The sequence below is a fragment of the Mobula birostris genome, chromosome 7 (assembly GCF_030028105.1).
Source record: "Mobula birostris isolate sMobBir1 chromosome 7, sMobBir1.hap1, whole genome shotgun sequence".
Taxonomy (NCBI): Eukaryota; Metazoa; Chordata; class Chondrichthyes; order Myliobatiformes; family Myliobatidae; genus Mobula; species Mobula birostris.
The window spans coordinates 94,234,220-94,260,463 of record NC_092376.1 but is presented as its reverse complement, the minus strand read 5'-3'; the positions used below and the strand labels follow the sequence as shown (position 1 = coordinate 94,260,463).

Here is a 26,244-nt window from a genome sequence, read left to right as displayed (position 1 = left end):
TAACTAAAAACAAGTCATAGCAGCCAAGCAAGGCTATCACCCTGTGAAGCAAAGGGACCAATATGGTATTGATCTGGTCTTACACCTCTCCACAGTGTTATACCGGGAAACTAGGTCAGGCAGCTGAACAGCCAGCAAAGCACAACACAGAAATGAGAATGAAACATTAAGATCTCTTGAGTTAGCTGATTTCAGGCAGGTCAACAGAGCACAAATAGCTGTCATACCTCCTCCAGAACAAGAGAAAGCAGGAGACACATCTCATGATTTCAGGACGTCACTGACAATTTTAACTTATTTTTGCCCCAACTCTAACCCCTCCAATTATAGTTAGCATTATGAGAAAAACCAACAGCAAATGCATGCACAGCATGACCCACAAGTAGCAATAAAACAAATGAGACAGAGAGCGAAGCTAGCTGAACAGCAAAAGTGCCCTGTACTTCAGAAAGATAGCAGCTTCAAGCACGCTGCAGACCACCTCTGCTCTCCACTGAAGCATTTTCTAGATTGTACACGCAAGGCCCTGGAATAGAGTTGATCACTTTGAGGTGTGAGCATTGCCAGCTAGTCATGATTACAGCCCAACTCCCGCCATAAATATGTGTGAGTAACCCCAACTGAGGACAGGGCCCCTAATACACAGATGCACACATATATGGAGGAAGAAGAGAGATCATATTCTCATTGAAACAAACTTTAGCCCAAATTAATGCTGTCAGAAGCACAGGTGTAGGAAGAAAGATCTTTGACAGATAGAACAGTGGTTTCCACACAAAGAAACATTTTACATTACACAAGTGTTGGTTTTGGTGTTAATGAGCAGCACAGAAAAATAAAGGATAATTCTAATTAAGATGTTAAAGGAATTCAATAAGATACAAGGAATAGCTTCTTCTCATGGCCCTGGGAAGGTGAAGTGTTGGAGAGTGCATCTGAAGCAAAGGAAAAGAATCTTAAAAATAAATCAGATTATTTAGAAGGGAAATCAGAATCTTCTAAAAATAAATGAAGTGAAAACTAAAACACTCTCCAAAAGCTGAGTCAACTGGTGTTTATAGATGTCCCTCTGTTCTGTGCTCTCTGGTCTTAAACTCTCCCACCACAGGAAATATCATCTCCATATCTAGGCTTTTCAATATTTGATAGGTTTCAATGAAATCCCCCCCCCTTCTAAATTCCAAAGAGTAAAGGCTCAAAGCCATCAATTGCTCCTCATACAATCCTTTCCTTTCCTTTCCGGAATCATTGTTATGAACCTCCTCTCAACCCTCTCCAATGTCTACACATCTTTCTTAAATAAGGGGCCCAAAATTATTCACAATGCTCCAAGTGAGGCCTCACCAGTGTCTTATAAAGCCTCAACATTACTTTCGTATTCTAGTCCTCTCAAACATATGGTAATATTCCATTTCCCTTCCTCACCACTGACTGAACCTGCAAGTTGACCTTTAGGGCTCCGGCACAAGGACTCCCAAGCCCCTTTGCACCTCAGACATTTGAATTTTCTCCGTTTAGAAAATAGTCTATTCCTTCTACCAAAGCACATGACCATATGCTTCCTGACAGTGTATTCTATTTACTTCCCCATTTTCCTAATCAGTCCAAGTCCTTCTGAGAATCCTCAACAATACCTACCCCTCTACCTATTCTGTATTGTGCAGAAATTTGCCATAAAGCCATAAATTCTGTCATCCAAATCATTGTCATACAACGTAAAAAGCAGTCAAAACAGACCCCTGTGGAACATTACAAGAATCAGCCAAACAGAAAAAACTCACTTTATTTCCACTCTTTGCCTCCTGACAATCAGCCAATCTTCCATACATGGGCTCTTGTTAAGCAGCCTCGTGTGAGCCACCTTGTCAAATGCCTTCTGAAATTCCAAGTATACAACATCCACCAATTCTCCTTTGTCTATCCTACTTGTTACTTCCTCAAAGAATTCTAATACATTTGTCAGTCAAGATTTTCCCTTAAGGAACCATGCTGACTGTGACTTGAGGATACAAAGTAGGGGTGGAGAAATGGCAGATGGAGTTTAATCTGGGCAAGTGTGAGGTTTTGCATTTTGGGAGATCAAGTGTAAAGAGAAAGTACAGTTAATGGCAGCATCTTTAATGTTGTTGTACAGAAGGATCTTGGTCCACGGATCCCTGAAATTGGCCACAGAAGTCAATAGGCGGGAAAAGTGTATCACGGACTTGCCTTTCTTTGTCAATAGACAATAGGTGCAGGAGTAGACCATTTGGCCCTTCCGAGCCAGCACCGCCAATCACTGTGATCATGGCTGATCATCCACAATCAGTATCCAGTTCCTGCCTTATCCCCATAACTATCTTTAAGAGCTCTGTCCATCTCTTTCTTGAAAGCATCCAGAGACTTGGCCTCCACAGCCTTCTGGGGCAGATGATTCCATATATCCACCACTCTCTGGGGGAAAAAGTTTTTCCTCAACTCCGTTCTAAATGGCCTACCCCTAATTCTTAAACTGTGGTCTCTGGTTCTGGACTCATCCATCAACGGGAACAAGCTTCCTGCCTCCAGCGTGTCCAATCCCTTAATAATCTTATATGTTTCAATCAGATCCCCTCTCATCCTTCTAAATTCCAGAGTATACAAGCCCAGTCGCTCCAATCTTTCGACATATGACAGTCCCGCCATCCCGGGAATTAACCTTGTGAACCTATGCTGCACTCTCTCAATAGCTAGAATGTCCTTCCTCAAATTTGGAGACCAAAACTGCACACAGTACTCCAGGTGTGGTCTCACCAGGGCCCTGTACAGCTGCAGAAGGACCTCTTTGCTCTTATACTCAATTCCCCTTGTTATGAAGGCCAGCATGCCATTAGCTTTCTTCACTGCCTGCTGTACTTGCATGCTTGCTTTCAGTGACTGATGTACAAGAACACCTAGATCTCATTGTGCTTCCCCTTTTCCTAACTTGACTCCATTTAGATAATAATCTGCCTTCCCGTTCTTACCACCAAAGTGGATAACCTCACATTTATCCACATTAAACTGCATCTGCCATGCATCTGTCCACTCACCCAGCCTGTCCAAGTCACCCTGCATTCTCATAACATCCTCCTCACATTTCACACTGCCACCCGCTTTGTGTCATCTGCAAATTTGCTAATGTTACTTTTAATTCCCTCATCTAAATCATTAATATATATTGTAAACAGCTGCGATCCCAGCACTGAACCCTGCGGTACCCCAATGGTCACCGCCTGCCATTCCGAAAGGGATCTGTTAATCACTACTCTTGGTTTTCTGTCAGCCAGTCAATTTTCAATCCATGTCAGTACTCTGCGCCCAATACCATGTGCCCTAATTTTGCCCACTAATCTCCTAATCATTAAGTTCAAGAAGTCTTGTACAGCTCTGGTTAGCCGTACTTAGAATATTGCTTTCAATTCTGGTCACCCCATTATAAAAAAAAAAGACGTGGAAGTTTTGAAGAAGGTGCAGAGGTTTATCAAGATGCCACCTGGATTAAAGGACACATGCTATAAGGAAGGGGTTGAACAAACTAATGTTGTTTTCTCTGGAATGGTGGAGGCTGAGGGGAGACCTGATAGAGACACAGACAGAGCAGAGAGCTGGTATTTTTCTCCCTGGGTCAAAATGTCTAATTCAAGTGGGCATGTATTTAACGTGAGAGAGGGTAAAGTCATAGAAGAGGTCTTGAATACAAGAGCAGGGATGTGATGCTGAAGCTTTATAAGGCACTGGTGAGGCCTCACCTTGAGTATTGTGAACAGTTTGGGCTCCTCATCTAAGAAAAGATATGCTGGCATTGGAAAAGGTCCAGAGGCAGTTCATAAGGATGACTTGGGGAATGAAATGGTTATCATATGAGGAACGTTTCATAGCTCTGTGTCTCTACTCACTAGAATTTAGAACGATGATGGGGGCAGGTGGATCTCATTGAAACCTTTTGAATGTTAAAAGGCCCAAACAGTAGATGTGGAAGCGATGTTTTCCATGGTGGGGCAGTCTTGGACAAGAGGGCACGCCCTCAGGATAGAGGGGCGTCCATTTAAAACAGAGATGTGGAGAAATTTCTTTAGCCAGAGAGTGGTGAATTTGTGTAATTCGAATTCACAGGCAGCTGTGGAGGCCACGTTGTGGCAGAGATTGATAGGTTCTTGGTTGGACACAGCATCAATGGGAGGAGGCTAGGGAATGGAGTTGAGGGAAAAAGGATCAGCCATGATTGAATGGCAGAGCAGACTCGATGGGCCAAATGACCTAATTTGGTCTTATGGTCTTATAATGGCCATACATTGCAATTGGCAGGATATGAACATTAACGTGCCTCACACACTTTTGAGCTGCGGCCTTAATTATTCACGGTACTTATAACAAATAAATTGACACAAACAAAATGCTGGAGGAACTCAGCTGGTCAGGCAGAATTCATGGAAATGAATAAACAGTTGACGATCTGAGCCATGGCCCTTCATCAGGTCTGAGAAGGAAGTGAGAAGACGCCAGAGAAAAAAACGTGGGGGGAGGGGAAGGGGGCTAGCTAGAAGGTGATAGGTTAAGCCAGGTGGGTGGGGAAGGTCAAGAGCTGAAGAAGAGGGAATCCTATAGGAGAGGAGAATGGACCATAGGAGAAAGGGAAGGAGGCGACCCGGGAGAAATGACAAGCAGGTGAGAAGTAGTAAAAGGTCAGAGTAAGGAATAGAAGAATCGGGGGGGGGGGGGAGAAAATGACATTCATACCATCAGGTTGGAGGCTACCTAGGTGGAATACAAGGTGTTGCTCCTGTAACCGTTGGAGCCCGTGATTTGTAGTTTGGAGATTGTTTGGGTGGTCTAGTGCTTTGCTGTCTCCGAAAGAATTCCAGGAGGCAGAGGCAACGAAAGTAAGCTTCGTGTCAAGGAGTCTGCAGGGAGTACGAGTTCATGTTCGACTTCATTTTGCCAATTAAAGCTTCCGTTGTTCCAAGTGCCATGGCCACCCCTTCTGTCTGGAAAAAGTAGGAGGAACCAAAGGAAAAATTGTTGAAGGTGAGGACCAAATCTGTGACACGGAGGAGGGTGAAGGTGGAGGGGAAATGGTTCATTCTTTTGTTAAAGTAGTGGAGAGCTATGAGGCCTTCTTTATGGGGTATATAGGGACTGAATATCCACGGTGAAAATGAGGTGGTCATAGTCAGGGAATAGAAGGTTACTGAGGAGATTGAGGGCATGAGAAGTGTCGTGGATGTAACTGGACCAAGGGGGATAGAATGGAATCGAGATACAAGGACACAAGTTCAGTGGGGCAGGAGCAGACAAACAACAGGTCTAAAAATATGATGGATTTCCAGTTAATTGGGACACATAAGAACCAGTACATTTTGGTCTAAGTAAGTGACTACCCCAATTAGCTAAAGTTTCATGGAAACCGTTAAAAAGTATTTTAAAAATTGTGTACTTAAATGAAATACAGAACAAATCAGAACACTATCCAACATTACTACAGTACTATAAATCTATTAGTTCCTACTACATATTGATGGAGGAATTCACCTGTGTCACATTCTTTTGACTAAATGAACAAAATCAACGTAGACACCTAAAGCAGATAATGATGGACTGCCTTCATACAATGCTGTCAATGACTACATCCTCCAAATTTTCATTTTCATTGTAGCATTCAAGATGATTGACAACACATTCAAATTCTTCACAGTTTCTAACTTGAAGTAGTGAAGTAATTTCATTTTCACTCCCAGTCGTTTCTGGCATCTCCAAGCCGGAATGCTTGAAACCGCAGTGAGCAAAACACTTCTAAATTATCTTACTGCTATTTCTCATTAACAAAAATTGCTCAGTAACAAAAATTGCTACTTTTTAAATCACAAACACATGCAACTGATGCTATTTAAAATCTTTGCCTGAAGCACAGTATTGTGTCTAACAGTCATTCAACTGGTGCTAGTTAGAAACTGTTTGGCAAGTGTCCTGCCACAATTAAGCGGCATAGTGCCCCAAATAAACAAAGGAAATCCCACCATTTTCTCGATTAGTTTTTGTTCTCCAAGAGTTGTCCCAAATAAGCAGTTGCACAATTAACTGGAATCCACTGTATTAACAATAGGAAAAACACTGAAAAGTTGCATCAACTTCAAGAAAAACAGCAATAAAAGCACTTGAAAGCAGAAATGTTCAAAGTAACAGATTGAGTAAATGAACAGAACCGTGGCAAATAGATTTTAACGCAGATACATTTTGGACCATGGGTGGATGCTACAAAATGCGATTTTAACCAGCCAATGCTCGAAACAGTTAGGGATACGTGGATTAAAACATCAGAAAATCATAGAAATTTTAAGACAATGTTTCATAATTTACACAAAAGCCCAGGTTAAATTACATCTAACATGCTGCAGTCACCATACCTCAGCAGGTGTCCAGCTTGGACTTATCTGGATACCAACGGTTAAATTGAGAAGAAAATTACACTAAAAGTAGACCTTTCAGGAAAAGTAACGCATACTCAACTTGTCTTTCACTGTTGTATGCCATGTTACCAATTAATTTCCACCAAATTCAAACAAATCGCAGGTCAGCCTTTTACATCTTTATTATGGTACAATGAAAAGGTAAACATAAACTGAAACAATATCCCTCAAGATGAGAGCAAATGGTGATCACTGCACTCACTGTGTAAGTAGTGTGCTGTCCAGTATTTTATGCATACAAATAAGTTAACCAGGTTCTGAGTGATATCTGTAGAATCATCACAGTAAACCAATGACTGTCAGGAACTTGCACCTCCTTGCTAGAATAGCACCACCAGACACATGGAGAGTTGTAACCAGGCAATAACAGAGAAAGGAAATGACAAATCTGATAGTAAATTGCCTGAATTCTCACAGGGACTTCCTCAAAACAGAACAACAGGTCATCATTGCATCCACAATGACCCAAAAAGAGGTAAGGCAGGCACACACTTGCAGACCGTGACAGTGGTGTCAGTACACACATCAGCAGCAAATGAGCATTCTGTGAGGGAGATTAAATAACCCACTTTGAAAGTTCTAAGCTAGACTCTTAGTCAAAGTTAACAAATTTCACAACATATGCCAGTGATATTAAACCTGATTCTGATTCCTGCTTTGCAAACAGCGACACCACAGTAGCCAAGGAGCTGAACAACTTCTTTGCCCAGTTTGACAGGGACAACAATGAACCAGCGATGGAAACCATGTCGTTGGGTGTATTTAAGGCAGAGCTGTTAAGTAATTGATTGGCCATGGATCAAAGGTTATTGGGAGAAGGCCAGGGAGTGGGACTGAGTCAGGGAGGGGGAAAAAAGAGTATCAGCCGTGACTGAATGGTACAGCAGACTCAATGGGCCAAATGCTCAATTTTACTATGTTTATGGTTTATTCAAATGGTGAAGCAGTGGAAAGGGTGTCCAGTTTTATTTTTTTAATTTATTATTTATAGAGATTCAGTCTTCGAGTTACGCCACTCAGCAATCCCCAATTGAAGCCTAGCCTAATCACAGGACAATTTACAATGACCAATTAACCTACCGACTGGTATGTCTTTCAACTATGGGAGGAAATTGGAGCACTGGAGGAAACCCACGCAGTCACATGGAGAATGTACAAACTCCTTACATGCAGCAGTGGGAACTGAACCTGAGTCACCTGTACTGTAAAGCATTGTGCTAACCACCACACTACTGTGCCCTCCTTCCTGGGAGTGACCATCACAGAAAAGCTGTCTTGGACCACCAATACCTTGATAATAGGGAAGGCTCAGCAGTGCCTATACTCTCTTAGGAGTTAGAGAGAGCAAATCTGCCTCCAAAAGCTGCTGGTAAACCTTTATCGATGTTTAATTGAGAGTATACTGACCTACTACATGCCAGTATGGTACAGTAGCTGCAACAAGATCGACCAAAAAGCACTTCAATGAGTGAACAGGTCTGCAGAGAACATCGTTGGGACACACAGATCATTGTTGGGACACAACTAGCAGATATGGAAACCATCTACAACTCACGCTATCTACAGTAGGCTTGCAACATCGCAATGGACTCATCCCACCCCAGTAATCACCTGTTCAATCTTCAGCAGGAGGTACAGAGACATCTCCACAGACTGCAAAACAGCTGTATCGCCAAGGCCTGTCATGCAACTGAACAATGCCCCACCACCCACCAACCTCCCATAGGTCCTATGGACAATCTCCAATTCACAGATTGTGTAATATTTGGGTTTTAAGGGGGCAGCTACCGTCCTTTGATTTCAGAGCTTTGTTTTTTTTCCCCAGAGGTCCAATCAGCACTGGGAGCAGAGCACTTTGAAGAGTTTATTTGCAGGTCGGCGAAGCTAGTATAAAAGGAGAGCTTCGCAGGCGTTCAGTCATTCTAGAGGTCCAATCAGCTCCAGGAGCAGAGCACTGCCAATTAAATAAGAATACAGAAGGGGCAAATGGGGCAGCCAATGTTGAGAATAGGCCGGCGGTGAGAGTAGGAGCTTCAGGCTTTGACAAGAAGCAGCTGAGGCCAAGGAAACAGGTTAGATTTCATCATGGTTGCCATTGTACAGTACAGGCAGGGTGACAGATATGGCAGTGGAATGCTCCTCCTGTAGGATGTGGGAATTCTTGGAACTTGATAGTCTCCCTGATGCAGGAAGTGTAGCCACCTCCAGCTCATGAAAGATCGCATTAAGGAGCTGGATGAACTTGGGAATCATCTGGGAGGCAGAACAATTGATAAATAAGACTTTTGAGCAGGTGGTTACACCCAGGGTGCAGAATTCAGGGAGTAGATTGGTGAACACAGAGAGGTAAAGGGAGAAGGAAGTCATTGCAGGGTCCTCCTGTGACCATTCCCCTCAGCAAAAGGTATACCCGCTTGGATACTGCTGGGGGGGATGACCTATCTGGGCAAGGCAGCAGAAGCCAGACCAATAGCACTGCAGTCAGCTCTGAACCTCAGAAAGGAAGAGCAAAGTCAGGCAGAGCAGTCATAGAGAACTCCATAGTTAGGGGTACAGATAGGAGATTCTGCAGCAGCAAAAGAGACACAAGGACAGTGTGCTGCCTCTCAGGTGCTAGGGTCCAGGATGTCTCTGAGTAGCTGCAGAATATTCCTGAAGGGGAGGGTGAGCAGCCGAAGGCGTGGTACATGTTGGTACCAATGGCATAAGGCAGGAGAGGGGTAGAGGCCCTGCGCAGTAAGTTCAGGGAGTTAGGAAGGAGGCTGAAGAGCAGGACCTCCAAAGTGGTCATCTCCGGATTACTTCCAGTGCCATGAGCTAGTGAAGGTCAGAATCAGAAGATCATTAGAACTTTTTCTAGGGAAGGGGGTGACCTGTACAAGTGGGACGGGTTGCACCTGAACTGGAGGGGAACCAATATTCTGGGAGGGACGTTTGCTAATGCTATTGGGGAAGATTTAAAATAGACTTTCAGGGGGATGGGAACCAAAGTGAAGAGGCAAGGAATGGAACAGTTGGCACACAAGTAGTGACAGCTTGTAGGAAATTTATGAGGAAGGACAGGCAGATGATAGACCAAAGAAGTACTAAGCCAGATGGTTTGAGATGTGTCTATTTTAATGTATGGAGCATCATTAGCAAGGAGGATGAACTTAGAGCATGGATCAATACGTGGAACTATGATGCTGTGGCAATTACAGAGGTTTGAATGACTCTGGGGCAGGAATGGCTGCTGAGTGTGCCAGGCTTTAGATGTTTCAGAAAGGACAGTGAGGGAGGCAAAAGAGGTGGGGGTGTGCTCTGCTAATCAGGGATAGTATAACGGCTGCAGGAAAGGAGGAAGTCATGGAGGATTGTCTACTGAATCATTGTGGGAAGTCAGAAACAGGAAGGGGGCAATAACTCTACTCGTGTTTTTTATAGACCCCCCCCCTCCTCAATAATAACAGGGACATCGAAGAGCAGATAGGGAGGCAAATTCTGGAATGGTACAATAATAGGGTTGTTGTGTTGGGAGATTTTAACTCTCCTAATATTGACTGGCATCTCCTTAGACCAAGGTGTTTAGATGGGGTGGAGTTTGTTATGTGTGTTCAGGAAGGTTTCCTGACACAATATGTAGATAAGCCAACTAAAGGAGAGGCTGTACTTGATCTGCAATTGGGAAATGAAACCTGGTCAGGTGTCAGATCTCTCGGTGGGAGAGTATCTTGGAGGTAGTGATCATAACTCTATCTCCTGTACCATAGCACTGGAGAGGGAAAGGAGCAGACAATTTGGGAAAACATTTAATTGGGGTAGGGAGGAATATGATGCTATTAGGCAGAAACTTGGGAACATAAATTGGGAGCAGATATTCTCAGGAAAATGCATGGCAAAAATGTGGCATATGTTCAGGGAAAAGAACCATGGCGTACAAACAATGTAGAAAATCTAGTTAGGAAGAAAAGCTTAGGAAAGATTCAAGAAACTAGGTACTGTTAGAGCTCTAGAAAATTACAATTGTGCCAGGAAGGAGCTAGAAAGGACCATTAAAAGACTTGGCAAGCAGGATTAAGGAAAACCCGAGGCATTCTACAAGTATGTGAAGAGCAAGAGGATGAGCTGTGTGAGAATAGGACAAATCAGGAGTGAGAGTGGAAACATGTACCAGAGGATTAGAAGGTTGCAAACATTGTTCCCTTGTTCAAGAAAGGGAGTAGAGATAATCCAGGAAATAATAGACCAGTGAGTCTTACAACAGTGATGGACAAGTTGTTGGAGAAGATCCTGAGAGGCAGGATTTATGAGCATTTGGAGAGACATAATCTGATTTGGAATAGTCAACATGGCTTTGTCAAGGGCACGTCATGCCTTACGAACCTGATTCAATTCTTTTGAGTATGTAACAAAACACGTTGATGAAGGTAGAGCAATGGTTGTAGTGTATATGGATTTCAGTAAGCTATTTGATAAGGTTCCCCATGCAAGGCTGATTCAGAAAGTAATGAGGCATGGGATCCAAGGAGACCTGGTTTGTGGATCCAGAATTGGCTTGACCACAGAAGGTGGTTGTGGATGATTCGTATTTTGCATGGAGGATGGTGACCAGTGGTGTTCCAAAGGGATCTATTCTAAATCCTCTCCTCTTTGTGATTTTTATAAATAACCTGGATGGGGAAGTAGAAGGGTGGATTAGTAAGTTTGCTGATGATACAAAAGTTGGGGGTGTTGTGGATAGTCTGGAGGGTTGTCAGAGATTACAGCAGGATATCAAAAGGGTGGAGAACTGGGCTGAGAAGTGGCAGATGAAGTTCAACGCAGATAGTGTGAAGTGGGTCATTTTGGTAGGTCAAATTTGAAGACAGAATATTAATGGTAAGATTCATGGCAGTGTGGAGGATCAGCGAGATCTTGGGGTCCATGACCATAGGACACTCAAAGCCACTGCACAGGTTGACAGTGTTGTTAAGAAGGAGTAAGGTGTGCTGGCCTTCATCAGCTGTGGGATTGAGTTCAAGAGCTGTGAGATAATCTTACAGCTATACAAGACCTTAGTTAGACCCCACTTGGAGTACTGTGTTCAGTACTTGTTACCTCATTACAGGAAGGATGTGGATAGAGTGTGTGCAGAGGAGATTTACAAGGATGTTGCCTGGACTAGAGAGCATGCCTTATGAGAATACGTTGAGTGAACTTGGCCTTTTCTCCTTGGAGTGATGGAGGATGAGAAGTGACCTGATAGAGGTCTATAAAATGATGAGACACACTGATTGTGTGGATAGTCAGAGGCTTTTTCCCAGGGCTGAAATGGCTAACACAAGGGGGCATAGTTTTAAGGTGCTTGGAAGTAGGTACAAGAAGGATGTCAGAAATAAGTTTTTCACACAGAGAGTGGTAGGTGCATGGAATGCACTGCCAGCAAAGCTGGTAGAGGCAGATACAATAGGGTCTTTGAAGAGGCTCTTAGATCGGTCCATGGAGCTTAGAAAAATAGAGGGAAATTATAGGCAGCTTCTAGAGCAAGTTACATGATCGGCACAATATTGTCGGCCAAAAGGTCTGTTATGTGCTATAAGATTTTCTGTTCCTATGTTTCTAAATCTCCGCTTTAATCGTTAATGTTATGTTATATTTAATCATTGTATTTTAAAACATGGGCATGGGCAATACTTGCACAGGGCAGCCACTTTTTTAAACGCCGAGTTGTCTATTTTTAATTCAGTTGGAACTTAAGATGTCAGATGCTATCTTACATTTAATCATTGTGTTTTTGGTAAGTGAATTGTCAGTATGTTGATTTGCACTGAATCAAGTTGCACTGCAATTTTGTTGTCCTCAACAATGACAATAAAGCTCTAGCTAAACTTGAGATCAAGAGATAAACACTTGATAGCAAAAATCTTTACCTAATCTTTTTTATGATCTACCTCTGCCACAGATGAATCAGATTGTGACAAATCAATTCCCTGCAATCTACAATGTGCAAAGAAAAGAGTTACTATGACCAGTCCATTCACATTTCAACACACTCTTACCTGCCATACTGTATTCTTCTTTGGTGACTCATCTTCATTCGGATCCTCCATACCCGATGTATTCTGAAATTTCAGAATAGGTAAAGAAAATTGCTTGGAGAAGTAACAGTCTAAGATGCAGAAGCCTCCTCACTTCATAAGTGCAGACAATTCAAAAAACCTTTCCATACACATTATTAACAACATGCACAGGTGTTATAGCATCTCACAGTGGAGAAACCAACCCATAAAACCAGCACGCTTATGCTGACCTTCTTACCCAAGTGAATCCTGGTAAAATATATGGTACTAATGACTTAATTTTAAATTATTCTTTCCTTCAATAACTTCAATTTACAACCAGCAGCTCATCTACACAGTAGTTACTAGCATAGAATCAACCACTGCCAATAGTAATCATACCAAGGTACACCCCTGAGAACATCATTTAGTTCTGGTGTGTACTCAAGTAATACTTAAGTCCTAAGCCTTCTCTAGAATCAAAGTTCTAGCAGTTCTTTATACAGAAACAGAAATGCTAGAAGAATTCAGCCAGTCAAAGAGCATGTGTGGATAGAGAAGCCAGATAACATTCTAGGCCAGGGACCCTTCCTCAGAACTGGGAAGACTTAGATGTAGGACTTAGTAATCCAGTAAAATATTACAAAGGTTTCCCATGCTCCATTATATTCAGTAAAAATTTGCATAAAATTCTACAAAATACTCAGAGCTTGGTGCATATATGGATCAAACTACCAGAGAAGTGCTTGAGACAGGTACAACATTTAAATGCCACTTGAACAGTAGATCGACAGGAACAGTTTAAAGATACAGACAAATAGGGCTAGCTTTGATGGCCACCTTGGTCAGCGTGGATGATTAGTAATGAAGGGCCTGTGTCTGTGCTGTATTACAAGATATTTGACAACAATTACAAATAGAAGCCAAGAAGGATTTCCAAACCTTGATTTCATATCATGACCATCAGAAAGAGCATTTTCAACATTTGACTTCTGACAAGCTGGTATGACCTGGCGGAAGCGACAGTGGTAGTGTCTCTGGCACAGAGTCTGGCCCTGTGGCTCAGAAGGGTAGGGAAAGGAAGAGGAAGGCAGTAGTGATAGATGTCACGTGTCCAGCAACAATGGATATGAAATTGAGTCAGGTTTTATAAACAAACAACCATATTTATTAACCTCTACTCAAAAACATAGAAAAGTAAACAAACTAGCTTAACTGGAAGTTAACCGTTATGTGACTATCTCAAACAAACAGTCAAACTTAAACAGTCCTGACGAAGGGTCTCGGCCTGAAACGTCGACTGCACCTCTTCCTACAGATGCTGCCTGGCCTGCTGCGTTCACCAGCAACTTTGATGTTAGTCGAACTTAAAAATACTTCTAAAAGGGGTAAATTCAAACACAATCTTAAAGTGGTAAATTCAAAAGTCCAAGTGATCTTTACAGTCTTTAAGGAGAGACTTCACTGCAGCAACAATTCCTCCGAAGAAAATGACGAATCTGCCGATCACAGTCGAGCGATGCCTTGTCCAAAGGAGTCATGCCGAATATAAAGTCATAAAGTAATTGACCTTTTCTCTCAGGAGGATGGACATCCACAAACTGTCCTGACCTTGCAGGGGTGTAACTCAAACGTGCATGCCACTATTTCCCGAACAATTCCAATTCCAAACAGTCGATCACTTCCAAAACACTGAACGTCATTAATTTTACCCAATCTTTTGGGTTCTCGTACTTTGGTAAGGTATTTACTCTCCAATACTAGACTGTAAAGGTAAAACAAAGGTGCAACAAACAAAAACTGGCAGCGATTGGCAAAACTGCCAGCAACAACGTGTTTCCACCTTAAAATAGAAAATAAAACTGCGTCACACTTTGGCGGGCTTCCTTAAATACTATAGTGAACATGCCATTCACGTGACATAACATCACCCCACGGTCATCAGACAATTGCATCATCCCACTCACAAGACCGTGACATCATCCCACTGTCCCATGATCAAACTGTGGGCATGTAACATAGGGAACTCTATAGTTAGGGGTCAGACAGGTGATTCTGTGAACGCAGGAAAGAAACTCGGATAGTAGTTTGCCTCCCAGGTGCCAGGGTCCAGGATGTTTCAGATCGCGTCCAAGATATCCTGCAGTGGGAGGGAGAAAAGCCAGAGGTCATTGGTACCAATGACATAGGTAGGAGAAGGGAAGAGGTCCTAAAAAAAAAGAGTACAGGGAGTTAGGAAGGAAGTTGCGAGGTTGAGATTACTGCCTGTGCCACGCGACAGTGAGAATAGGAATAGAATGAGGTGAAGGATAAATGCGTGGCTGAAGGATTAAAGCAGGGAGCAGGGATTCAGATTTCTGGATCATTGGGACTTCTTTTGGGGCAGGTGTGACCTGCACAAAAAGGACGGGTTGCACTTGAATCCCAAGGGGACCAATATCCTGGCGGGGAGGTTTGCTAAGGCTACTGGGGAGAGTATCAACTAGAATTGTTGGGGGGTGGGACCCAAACTGAAGAGACTGGGGAAGAGGAGGTTGGCTCACAAATAGAGAAAGCTTGTAGACAGGGCAAGAGGGAAGATACACAGGTGATAGAGAAGGGATGCGCTCAGACCAAAGGTTTGAGATGTGTCTATTTTAACGCAAGGAGTGTTATGAACAAAAGCAGATGAGCTTAGAGCGTGGATCGGTACTTGGAGATATGATGTGGTGGCCATTACAGAGACTTGGATGGCTCAGGAACAAAAATGGTTACTTCAAGTGCCGGGTTTTAGATGTGTCGGAAAGGACAAGGAGGGAGGCAAAAGAGATGGGAGTGTGGCACTGTTGATCAGAGATAGTGTCACGGCTGCAGAAAAGGTGGATGCCATGGAGAGATTGTCTACGGAGTCTCTGTGGGTGGAGGTTAGGAACAGGAAGAGGTCAATAACTCTACTGGGTGTTTATTTACAGGCCGCCCAATAGTAACAGGGATATCGAGGAGCAGATAGGGAAACAGATCCTGGAAAGGTGTAACAACAGAGTTGTCGTAATGGGAGATTTTAATTTCCCAAATATCGATTGACATCTCCCTAGAGTGAGGGGTTTAGATGGGGTGGAGTTCGTTAGGTGTGTTCAAGAAGGCTTCTTGACACAATATGTAGATAAGCCAACAAGAGGAGAGGCTGTTCTTGATCTGGTATTGGGAAATGAACCTGGTCAGGTGTCAGATCTCTCAGTGGGAGAGCATTTTGGAGATAGTGCTCACAATTCCATCTCCTTTACAATAGCAAACACGAGGAATACTGCAGATGCTGGAAATTCAAGCAACACACATCAAAGTTGCTGGTGAATGGAGCACGCCAGGCAGCATCTATAGGAAGAGGTATAGTCGACGTTTCAGTCATCTTTCAGTTAGTCCTGACGAAGGGTCTCGGCCCGAAACGTCAACTGTACCTCTTCCTATAGATGCTGCCTGGCCTGCTGCGTTCACCAGCAACTTTTATGTGTGCACCTTTACAATAGCATTGGAGAGAGATAGGAACAGACGTTAGAAAAGCGACTAGTTGGAGTAAGGGGAATTATGAGGCTATCAGGCAGGAAATCGGAAGAATAAATTGGGAACAGATGCTCTCAGGGAAAAGTACGGAAGAAAGATGGCAAATATTCAGGGGATATTTGTGTGGAGTTCTGCACAGGTATATTCCAATGAGACAGGGAACTTATGGTAGGGTACAGGAACCGTGGTGTACAAAGGCCATAATAAGTCTAGTCAAAAAGAAAAGAAAAGCTTACAAAAGGTTCAGAGAGCTAGGTAATGTTAGAGATCTAGAAGATTATAAGGCTAACAGGAAGGAGCTTAAGGAGGAAATTAGGAGAGCCAGAAGGGGCCATGAGAAGGCCTTGGCAGCCAGGATTAAAGAAAACCCCAAGGCATTTTACAAGTATGTGAAGAGCAAGAGGATAAGACGTGAAAGAATAGGACCTATCAAGTGTGACAGTGGGAAAGTATGGATGGAACTGGAGGAAATAGCAGAGGTACTTAATGAATACTTTACTTCAGTATTCACTATGGAAACGGATCTTGGTGATTGTAGCGATGTCTTGCAGCAGACTGAAAAGTTTGATATTAAGAAAGAGGATGTGCTGGAGCTTTTGGAAAGCATCAGGTTGGATAAGTCGCTGGGACCAGATGAGATGTACTCCAGGCTACTGTGGAAAGCAAAGGAGGAGATTGCTGAACCTCTGGCAATGATCTTTGCATCATCAATGGGGACAGGAGAGGTTCTGGAGGATTGGAAGGTTGTGGATGTTATTCCTTTATTCAAGAAAGAGATAGAGATAGCTCAGGAAATTATAGACCAGTGAGTCTTACCTTAGTGGTTGTTAAGTTGATGGAGAAGATCCTGAGAGGCAGGATTTATGAACATTTGGAGAGGTATAATATGATTAGGAATAGTCAGCATGGCTTTGTCAAGGGCAGGTCATGCCTTGCAAGCCTGATTGAATTTTTTGAGGATGTGACTAAACACACTGATGAAGGAAGAGCAGTAGATGTCGTGTATATGGATTTCAGCAAGGCATTTGATAAGGCACCCCATGCAAGGCTTATTGAGAAAGTGAGCAAGCATGGGATCCAAGGGGACATTGCTTTGTAAATCCAGAACTGGCTTGCCCACAGAAGGCAAAGAGTGGTTGTAGACAGGTCATATTCTACATGGAGGTCGGTCACCAGTGGAGTGCCTCAGGGATCTGTTCTGGAACCCTTCCTCTTTGTGAATTTTATAAATGATCTGGATGAGGAAGTGGAGGAATGGGTTAGTAAGTTTGCTGATAACACAAAGGTTGGAGGTGTTGTGGATAGTGTGGAGGGCTGTCAGAGGTCACAGCAGGACATTGATAGGATGCAAAACTGGGCTGAGAAGTGGCAGATGGCGTTCAACCCAGATAAGTGTGAAGTGGTTCATTTTGGTAGGTCAAATATGATGGCAGAATATAGTATTAATGGTAAGACTCTTGGCAGTGTGGATCAGAGGGATCTTGGGATCCGAGTCCATAGGTCGCTCAAAGCAGCTGCGCAGGTTGACTCTGCGGTTAAGGCGGCGTACAGTGTATTGGCCTTCATCAATCGTGGAATTGAATTTAGGAGCCGAGAGGCCGAGAGATAATGTTGCAGCTATATAGGACCCTGGTCAGACCCCACTTGGAGTACCATGCTCAGCCCTGCTCACATCACTACAGGAAGGATGTGGAAGCCATAGAAAGGGTGCAGAGGAGATTTACAAGGATGTTGCCTGGATTGGGGATGCATGCCTTATGAAACTAGGTTGAGTGAACTCAGCCTTTTCTCCTTGGAGCAACGCAGGATGAGAGGTGACCTGATAGAGGTGTATAAGATGATGAGAGGCATTGATCGTGTGGAGAGTCAGAGGCTTTTTCCCAGGGCAGAAATGGTTGCCACAAGAGGACACAAGTTTAAGGTGCTGGGGAGTAGGTACAGAGGAGAAGTCGTGGGGTAGGTTTTTTACTCAGAGAATGGTGAGTGCGTGGAATGGGTTGCTGGCAACGGTGGTGGAGGCGGATACAATAGGTACTTTTAAGAGACTTTTGGATAAGTACATGGAGCTTAGAAAAATAGAGGGCTATAGGTAAGCCTAGTAATTTCTAAGGTAGGCAGATGTTTGGCACAACTTTGTGGGCTGAAGGGCCTGTATTGTGCTGTAGGTTTTCTATTTCTATGTTTCTATGAATAAGTTGTGAACATTCCCCTCTCACCTCCAGCAATCTTATCAAACGGCTCCATTTCCAAAAGACAGTTTAACAACCCTAAAAGAATTTAATTCCTTCATACTCCAGGATACCAAACTTACAAAACGAATTCCATTTGTGGTCGGTGGCTTTCATGCCGTATCCTTATAACAACTTTGAAATGTTCGCCCTTGTACATCAAACAGTACAGAATAGGATCAGATCCTTTGGCTCAAAATGTCTGTGATGCAACCATGGTGCAAATTAAACTGACCTCATCTGCTTGCACATGGTCTATATCCCTCCATTCCCTACCAGTTCAGGTGCCCATCTATATATCTCTTAAATGTTACTGTTGTATTTGCTTCACCACTTCTCCATGCAACATGCTCCAAACCTCTATGCAAAAGATTTGCCTTTCACACTTCCTTTAAACTTTCCCCTTCTCACAATAAACCTATGCCCTTGATATTTGACATTTCCTTTGTGGGGGGGAAAGGAACTATCTACACCTTCCATAATTTTATATACTTCTACCACTCAGCCTCCGTGCTCCAATGAAAACAATCCAAGTTTGGCCAATATCTCCTTATAGCTCATTCTCTTTTAACCCAGACAACATCTTCTCCATCTTTTGCAAAACCTCCATATCCTCCTGTAATGTGGTGACCAGAAATCCATAAAAAACTCCAAATATGGCCTAACAAAAATATTATTAATTGTAGGAAATGCTTGATTCGTACTCACGCTGAGATGATTTTTATGACACAACACTACTATCACGCCTCTTGCTAATGAAATCAGTACTAATAGGAAACAATACAGCACTATGTATGAAAGACAACACTGCCATGCAGGAACATGCTACAAAACACTGCCCTCCTCTAGTGTACTGGCAGCAGTGTGGTGAGGTTCCCTGCAAGGACGTTGGAAGTAGTTAGCTGCAAGGCATGTAGCTCAGGACTACACCTTGGCCAGTATAATGATTGCAGGCAATTACTGGGGACAAGCTGCATCTATTCAATGTGTTGACAGATTGTTGGATCCCACCACCTCTCTAATCAGTTCCTTTTTAATGTGCCTCATCTCTTGGGCTGCACAGTTCCCCCAACCCACAAACTTCCCCTGATAACTTCAATAATGAGCACAGAGCAATACTACACAGCAAGACATGATCAGAGATACTGTAACATCTAAGCATCCTTGAACCTATATCTCAGCCACTTCTCCTAGTCCATCCAACATAACTGTCAAACAACCTCTACACAACAATCTGTGGGCAATGCGTTACTGTGAAAACAACAGCTGCGACTGTCATATTTCTAGCACAATATTACAAACCCAAGCAGATGTTTGTTTCTTTTTATTGCAAAGTACATAGCAGGGGGCATACTTGCATATGTCCAGACAAGAGAACCATGAGCTCCATAATAAATTAGTAGTCGAAGTACAGTAATTTGATACAGGAGTTATTACAACTGCCACACATTTGAGAAGCGGCATGCCAAGTGGCCAGTTTCATGCTGTAAAACTTATGGCATTATTACAAAGCTTTGCCACGAAAATTTCCCCAATTTGGCAAAGTTGCTTGTAAACTAACTGATCAAGATTGCTAGTCACAATCAACAACATTGTAATGGTTACGATATTTTCAGGGTGCTGAGAGGATCATCACACAATAACATCATCACTGCAATAATAAAGGTCATCCGCAGTTCCTCATACTCTTACAGCTCCAGAACCGAGATGCGTAGAAGTATGCCTCATAAGGAGCAGCTTAGCACTGAACAGGCCATTACACCCAAAATGTTGTATTCAAACATACGCCCAGGTATATTTAAATAATTCACACACCCATGAGATCCAGCAATAAAAGATTCAATGCAAATGGTTCACGGGTTCAAGCAACAGAAAAGAATAAATTTGTATTCTATATATCTGAAATCACATGGCAATGAAACAATACTAAATGTGCAAAAGGGAACTGCCAATGTGTACCACAGAAAGTACACATCTAGTGAGATAAATGGCAAAATAACTTTCACAGTTGAGTTGGTTATAGTACAACTACCAGCAATACAATGACAGAATTCCCCTTCTGGCCTTCAAGTAGCATAGTTATAGAATCCTAGAGCAATACAGCACAAATATAGGCCCTTTGGCTCAACCAGTCCATGGTGACCACAAAGTCTATCCGGCTGGTCCCAATTTCCCACATTCACCCATATTTCTCTAAGCCCCAAAGGTTCTTTTACATTGAACCAAGAGAGTATACTTGTCCCCACATCATCTGAAAGGTAGCCATGCAATTGTGCAGCATGCGCTCAATGCTGCACTAAAACTTAACCAAGTGCCTGCAATGAGTCTGATAAAAAGAAATATTCTACCATGGAGCCAGTACTGTAATTTTTAACAAAGGCTCCAAAAATACATGGCTTGATTTAGAAACAGGCAATTGATTATAAGTGTATCAAAGGAATTGCAATGCTGCCTTTAATTAGCACTAAACGCACCATACAGATAAATACAGACTAAGGACAGAGGGCTCAAAGGAGAACCGATATGCTTTTGAGATTGTCAAGAACTATTTCCACATTCTTTCCATAGAACAGTTTTCATTTGAGTAAATGTACTGAAAATACCAGAAGTAGTCAGAATACACATTTTGTATCAGCAAACTATGAGGAAAGTAACATAAAATGAAAAACAAATCTGTTTTTGAAGTTAGTAAGACAAGACTACCTGCTCAGCAACAATTCCAAAATCCCACAAATTGTGGCTGCAGAAAAACAACAGCATTTTAAGTACTGGTATTTCTAATATTGGAAAAATTGCTGCTTTTATTGCCTACACACTACAATAATATTTCAAAATATGTCATTTCAAATTATTTCTTTGATTTCACAGCAGGCAAGACCATTACGTTTAAATCTTCAGTCGTTAAAATTAACCATATTCAATTGCTGGCAGAATGATAAAATAAGTCTAAGTCAAAGTCAGCATGGCTTCTGTTAAGGGAAATCTTGCCTGACAAATCTTTTAGAATTCTTCAAGGGTGGACAAAGGAGAGGCAGTGGATATCATTTACTTGGATTTTCAGAAAGCCTTTGACAAGGTGCCACACATGAGGCTGTTCAACAAGATAACATCCTATAGTGTTACAAGAAATATATTAGCATAGAGGAATGGCTGACAGGCAGGAGGCAGTGAATGGGAATAAAGGGGGCCTTTTCTGGTTAGCTGTCAATAGTCATAGTCATACTTTATTGATCCCAGGGGAAATTGGTTTTTGTTACAGTTGCACCATAAATAATAAATAGTAATAGAACCATAAATAGTTAAATAGTAATATGTGAATTATGCCAGTAAATTATGAAATAAGTCCAGGACCAGCCTATTGGCTCAGGGTGTCTGACCCTCCAAGGGAGGAGTTGTAAAGTTTGATGGCCATAGGCAGGAATGACTTCCTATGACACTCTGTGCTGTATCTCGGTGGAATGAGTCTCCGGCTGAATGTACTCCTGTGCCTACCCAGTACATTATGTACTGGATGGGAGACATTGACCAAGATGGCATGCAATTCAGACAGCATCCTCTTTTCAGACACCACCGTGAGAGGGTCGAGTTCCATCCCTACAACATCAATGGCCTTACGAATGAGTATGTTAATTCTGTTGGCGTCTGCTACCCTCAGCTTGCTGCCCCAGCACACAACAGCAAACATGATAGCACTGGCCACCACAGACTCGTAGAACATCCTCAGCATCATCTGGCAGATGTTAAAGGACCTCAGTCTCCTCAGGAAATAGAGGCTGCTCTGACCCTTCTTGTAGACAGCCTCAGTGTTCTTTGACTGGTCCAGTTTATTGTCAACTCGTATCCCCGGGTATTTGTAATCCTCCACCATGTCCACACTGACCCCCCGGATGGAAACAGGGGTCACCAGTACCTTAGCTCTCCTCAGGTCTACCACCAGCTCCTTACTCTTTTTCACATTAAGCTGCAGATAATTCTGCTCACACCATGTGACAAAGTTTCCTACCATAGCCCTGTACTCAGCCTCATCTCCCTTGCTGATGCATCCAACTATGGCAGAGTCATCCAAAAACTTCTGAAGATGACAAGACTCTGTGCGGTAGTTGAAGTCCGAGGTGTAAATGGTGAAGAGAAAGGTAGGCAAGACAGTCCCCTGGGGAACCCCAGTGCTGCTGATCACCTGTCGGACACACAGTGTTGCAAGCACACATACCGTGATCTGCCAGTCAGGTAAACAAGAATCTATGACACCAGGGAAGCATCCACCTGCATCGTTGTCAGCTTCTCCCCCAGCAGAGCAGGGCAGATGGTGTTGAATGCACTGGAGAAGTCAAAAAACATGACCCTTAAAGTGCTCGCTGCTTGTCCAGGTGGGCGTAGACACGGTTCAGCAGGTAGACGATGGCATCCTCAACTCCTAGTCGGGGCTGGTAGGCGAACTGGAGGGGATCTAAGTGTGGACTGACCATAGGCCGGAGCAGCTCCAGAACAAGTCTTTCCAGGGTCTTCATGATGTGGGAAGTCAATGCCACCGGTCTGTAGTCATTGAGGCCGCTGGGGCGCGGCGTCTTCGGCACAGGGACGAGGCAGGACATCTTCCACAGTATAGGGACCCTCTGGAGCCTCAGGCTCAGGTTGAATACATGGCGAAGTACTCCACATAGCTGAGGGGCACAGACTTTGAGCACCCTGGTACTGTCACTATCCGGTCCTGCAGCCTTGCTTGGGTTGAGACGTTTCAGCTGTCTTCTCACCTGTTCAGCTGTGAAGCCCACTATGGTGGTTTCGTGTGGGGAAGGGGTATAGTCATGAGAGCAGGGGGGCTGTGAGGAGGGGTAGGAGGGGAGAGTGGAATATGTGTTGGTTGGGGGCCGACAACAGATGGCTCCTGTGGGGGATGGGCAGGGGCCACAATGTCAAATCTGTTAAAGAACAGGTTAAGTTCAAGAGACTAGTGGTGTACCTCAGGGGTCAGTGTTGGGACCTCTGTTTTTCATATTGTTTGCCAATGATTTGGATAATGGAATTGATGGCTTTGTGGCAAAGTTTGCGGATGATATGAAGATAGGTGGAATGGTAGGTAGTGCCGAGGAAGCAATGAGTGTGGCTGGAGGTTGGAGGAATAACACCTTATATTCCGTCTGGGTAGCCTCCAACCTGATGGCATGAACATTGACTTCTCAAACTTCCGCTAATGCCCCACCTCCCCCTCATACCCCATCTGTTTTTTATATATATATATATATATATACACACACACACACATTCTTTCTTTCTCTCCTTTTTCTCCCTCTGTCCCTCTCACTATACCCCTTGCCCATCCTCTGGGTTTTTCCCCTCCCCCTTTTCTTTCTCCCTGGGCCTTCTATCCCATGATCCTCTCATATCCTTTTTGCCTATCACCTGTCCAGCTCTTGGCTCCATCCCTGCCCCTCCTGTCTTCTCCTATCATTTTGGATCTCCCCCTCCCACTTTCAAATCTCTTACTAGCTCTTCTTTCAGTTAGTCCTGACGAAGGGTCTCCGCCTGAAACGTCAACTGTACCTCTTCCTAGAGATGCTGCCTGGCCTGCTGCATTCACCAGCAACTTTGATGTGTGTTGCTTGAATTTCCAGCATCTGCAGAATTCCACGTGTTTGAGATTTTATACATATTTAATTGGATGAATATGCAAGTGACAGGCTTCAATTTCCCCATTTTTTTATTTCAGCTATCTTAAAAAAAAATCAATAAACTCTTTAGTACCAAAGAATTCAGTTATACTATAGCAAACCACTAGGAATCTTAAGTGCTTCAGGCTGAGACTCTTCATTTACCATAACTGAACTAATCCTATCTGCCTGAACATGACTCATCTCTCCATTCCCTGCAGGTTCACATGCCAATCTAAAAGCCACTATCTGCTCCACCACCAGCCTCCGCAGTGCATTCCATGTACCCACCACTCTTTAAAAAAAACCTGCACAACTTTCCCCCTCTTATCTTCAAAGCATACCCAATGTATTTGATATTTCTACCTTAGGGAAAAGACTGATTTTCTATGCCTCTCATAACCTCCATCAGGTTAACTGCTTAACTGCTAATAGTCTCTAATCCAGGCAACATACAGATGAATCTCTTCTGCACCCTCAAGCAACCGGTGGGAAAAGGGAAAACAGTTTTAAAAAAACTAAAACTACTATTTCACCACAAAAACATCAACTACTCTCTGCAGAGCACAGGATATCTAGAGTAAAAAGCTGACAGTGGTTTAGAGCTTTGTTATTCTGAAGGCCATCCTCTATGTTTTGCAGATCTGAGAATAAAGGCCAAGTCAGCACAACTATGAACAATCTATGTTCACTCACCATCAGAGAAAGCCAATTTTCAAGAGTTTTGACGTAAAACAGGAATAGATTTGTGCAGTCTTCATGTCTGCACCCCAATGTTCGCTTCGGAGAAGACATACAATTAGCTGTATTGTATTCAACTGCAGAATGCTGCAACATTCATGAACTCAGGGACTTAGACTATATCTTTTGTGTGACTATTTTACTGCTGTCTTATATGTGCTCTACGGCTTGTGTTGTATACGACTGTTGATACTGTTGTTGTTTCATTCAATTCCACCTTGCTGTTTCATTTGGCTGCATTCATGAGTATTTATGTATGGTTGAATGACAATTAAATTTGAACTTGATGGGGTAGAATAAATTCATTTCAATTAAAAATATTTATACAACCCAGGACAATTAATATGTTCTATTCAAGGAAAAAGAATACTTAATATTACCTTTCAGGAGTCCAAAACTACACAAAGGTCATTTTTCTTTTGCTATTTTTGCAAAGTGCATGGCATCTAACAGATATTAATACAATTTTTTTCTGAATAGTCACCCTTATTTTTGAATTTGTGATTAGAAAAGAGAAAGGAGAACTAGTAAAATTTGCCTTCCAGAAAGCCTTTGCCCAACTGCTACAAAAGAAATTACTAAACCAAAGCTGAGTATTAGATGTTTTAGATTATGGGGACACTCGGTCCTCATTTATTGTCATTTAGAAATGCATGCGTTAAGAAATGATACAATGTTCCTCCAGTATGATATCACAGAAACACAGGACAGACCAAGACTAAAGCTGACAAAAACCACATAATTATAACATATAGTTACAACAGCGCAAAGCAATACAGTAACTTGATAAACAGCAGACCAAGGGCAAGGTAAGAAAAAAAGTCTCAAAGTCCCGATAGCCCATCATCTCACGCAGACGGTAGAAGGGAGAATCTCTCCCTGCCATGAATCTCCAACGCCGCAAACTTGCCGATGCAGCACCCTGGAAGCACCCGACCACAGCGGACTCTGAGTCCGTCCGAAAACTTCGAGCCTCTGACCAGCCCTCCGACACTGAGCACTGAGCACCATCTCTGCCAAGCGCTTCGACCCCGCCCCAGCCGCCGAGCAACAAGCAAAGCCGAGGACTCAGGGCCTTCCCCTCCAGAGATTCTGAATCTCACACAGTAGCAGCAGCAGCTAAACAGGCATTTCAGAAATTTCACCAAATGTTCCTCCGTGCTCTCACCTCTGCCTCCATCAAATCAGGATTGTGCACAGCACCCTACTTGACAGATAACAGATATTCATCACTGGAGTGGCCACTGCGCTGCGCCGCCATCTTCTCCCCTCCATTAGGATAACATATTAGCTTGGTATAAAAACTAAGTTAGGGGGAAAAACATAGAAGAGGAGAAAATCTGCAGATACTGGAAATCCAAGCAACACATGCAAAATGCGGGCGGAACTCATCATCTATGTAAGAGTAAACAGTCCTGATGAAGGGTCTTGGCCGAGAGCAAAAAAACATCACTACCAGATCAGGCGGCTTTGATTTATAGGACACCTATGGATTGGTATGGGTGCTTAGGAAAACAGGATCTATATTAATCTTGATCAAATAACTGCAAAGATGATAATGATTAGGCTTTTGAAATGGGCAGGTGTGCGGCAGCTGATAACTAAAATG

General features: G+C 43.1%; 1 protein-coding gene across 6 annotated transcripts in view; it reads right to left on the bottom strand.

Moving 5' to 3' along the window:
• Positions 1–26,244, bottom strand: part of LOC140200336 (F-box/WD repeat-containing protein 11) — a 279,942-nt gene that overhangs the window by 173,949 nt on the left and 79,749 nt on the right. For 5 of the 6 annotated variants that reach the window (XM_072263523.1, XM_072263522.1, XM_072263524.1 and 2 more), the window contains one exon: positions 12,482–12,544. The exons of the other annotated variant lie outside the window; for it this stretch is intronic. In XM_072263523.1, the coding sequence (XP_072119624.1) occupies positions 12,482–12,544 (63 nt within the window). The remainder of the gene's footprint in view (positions 1–12,481; positions 12,545–26,244) is intronic. 6 annotated transcript variants of the gene reach the window in all.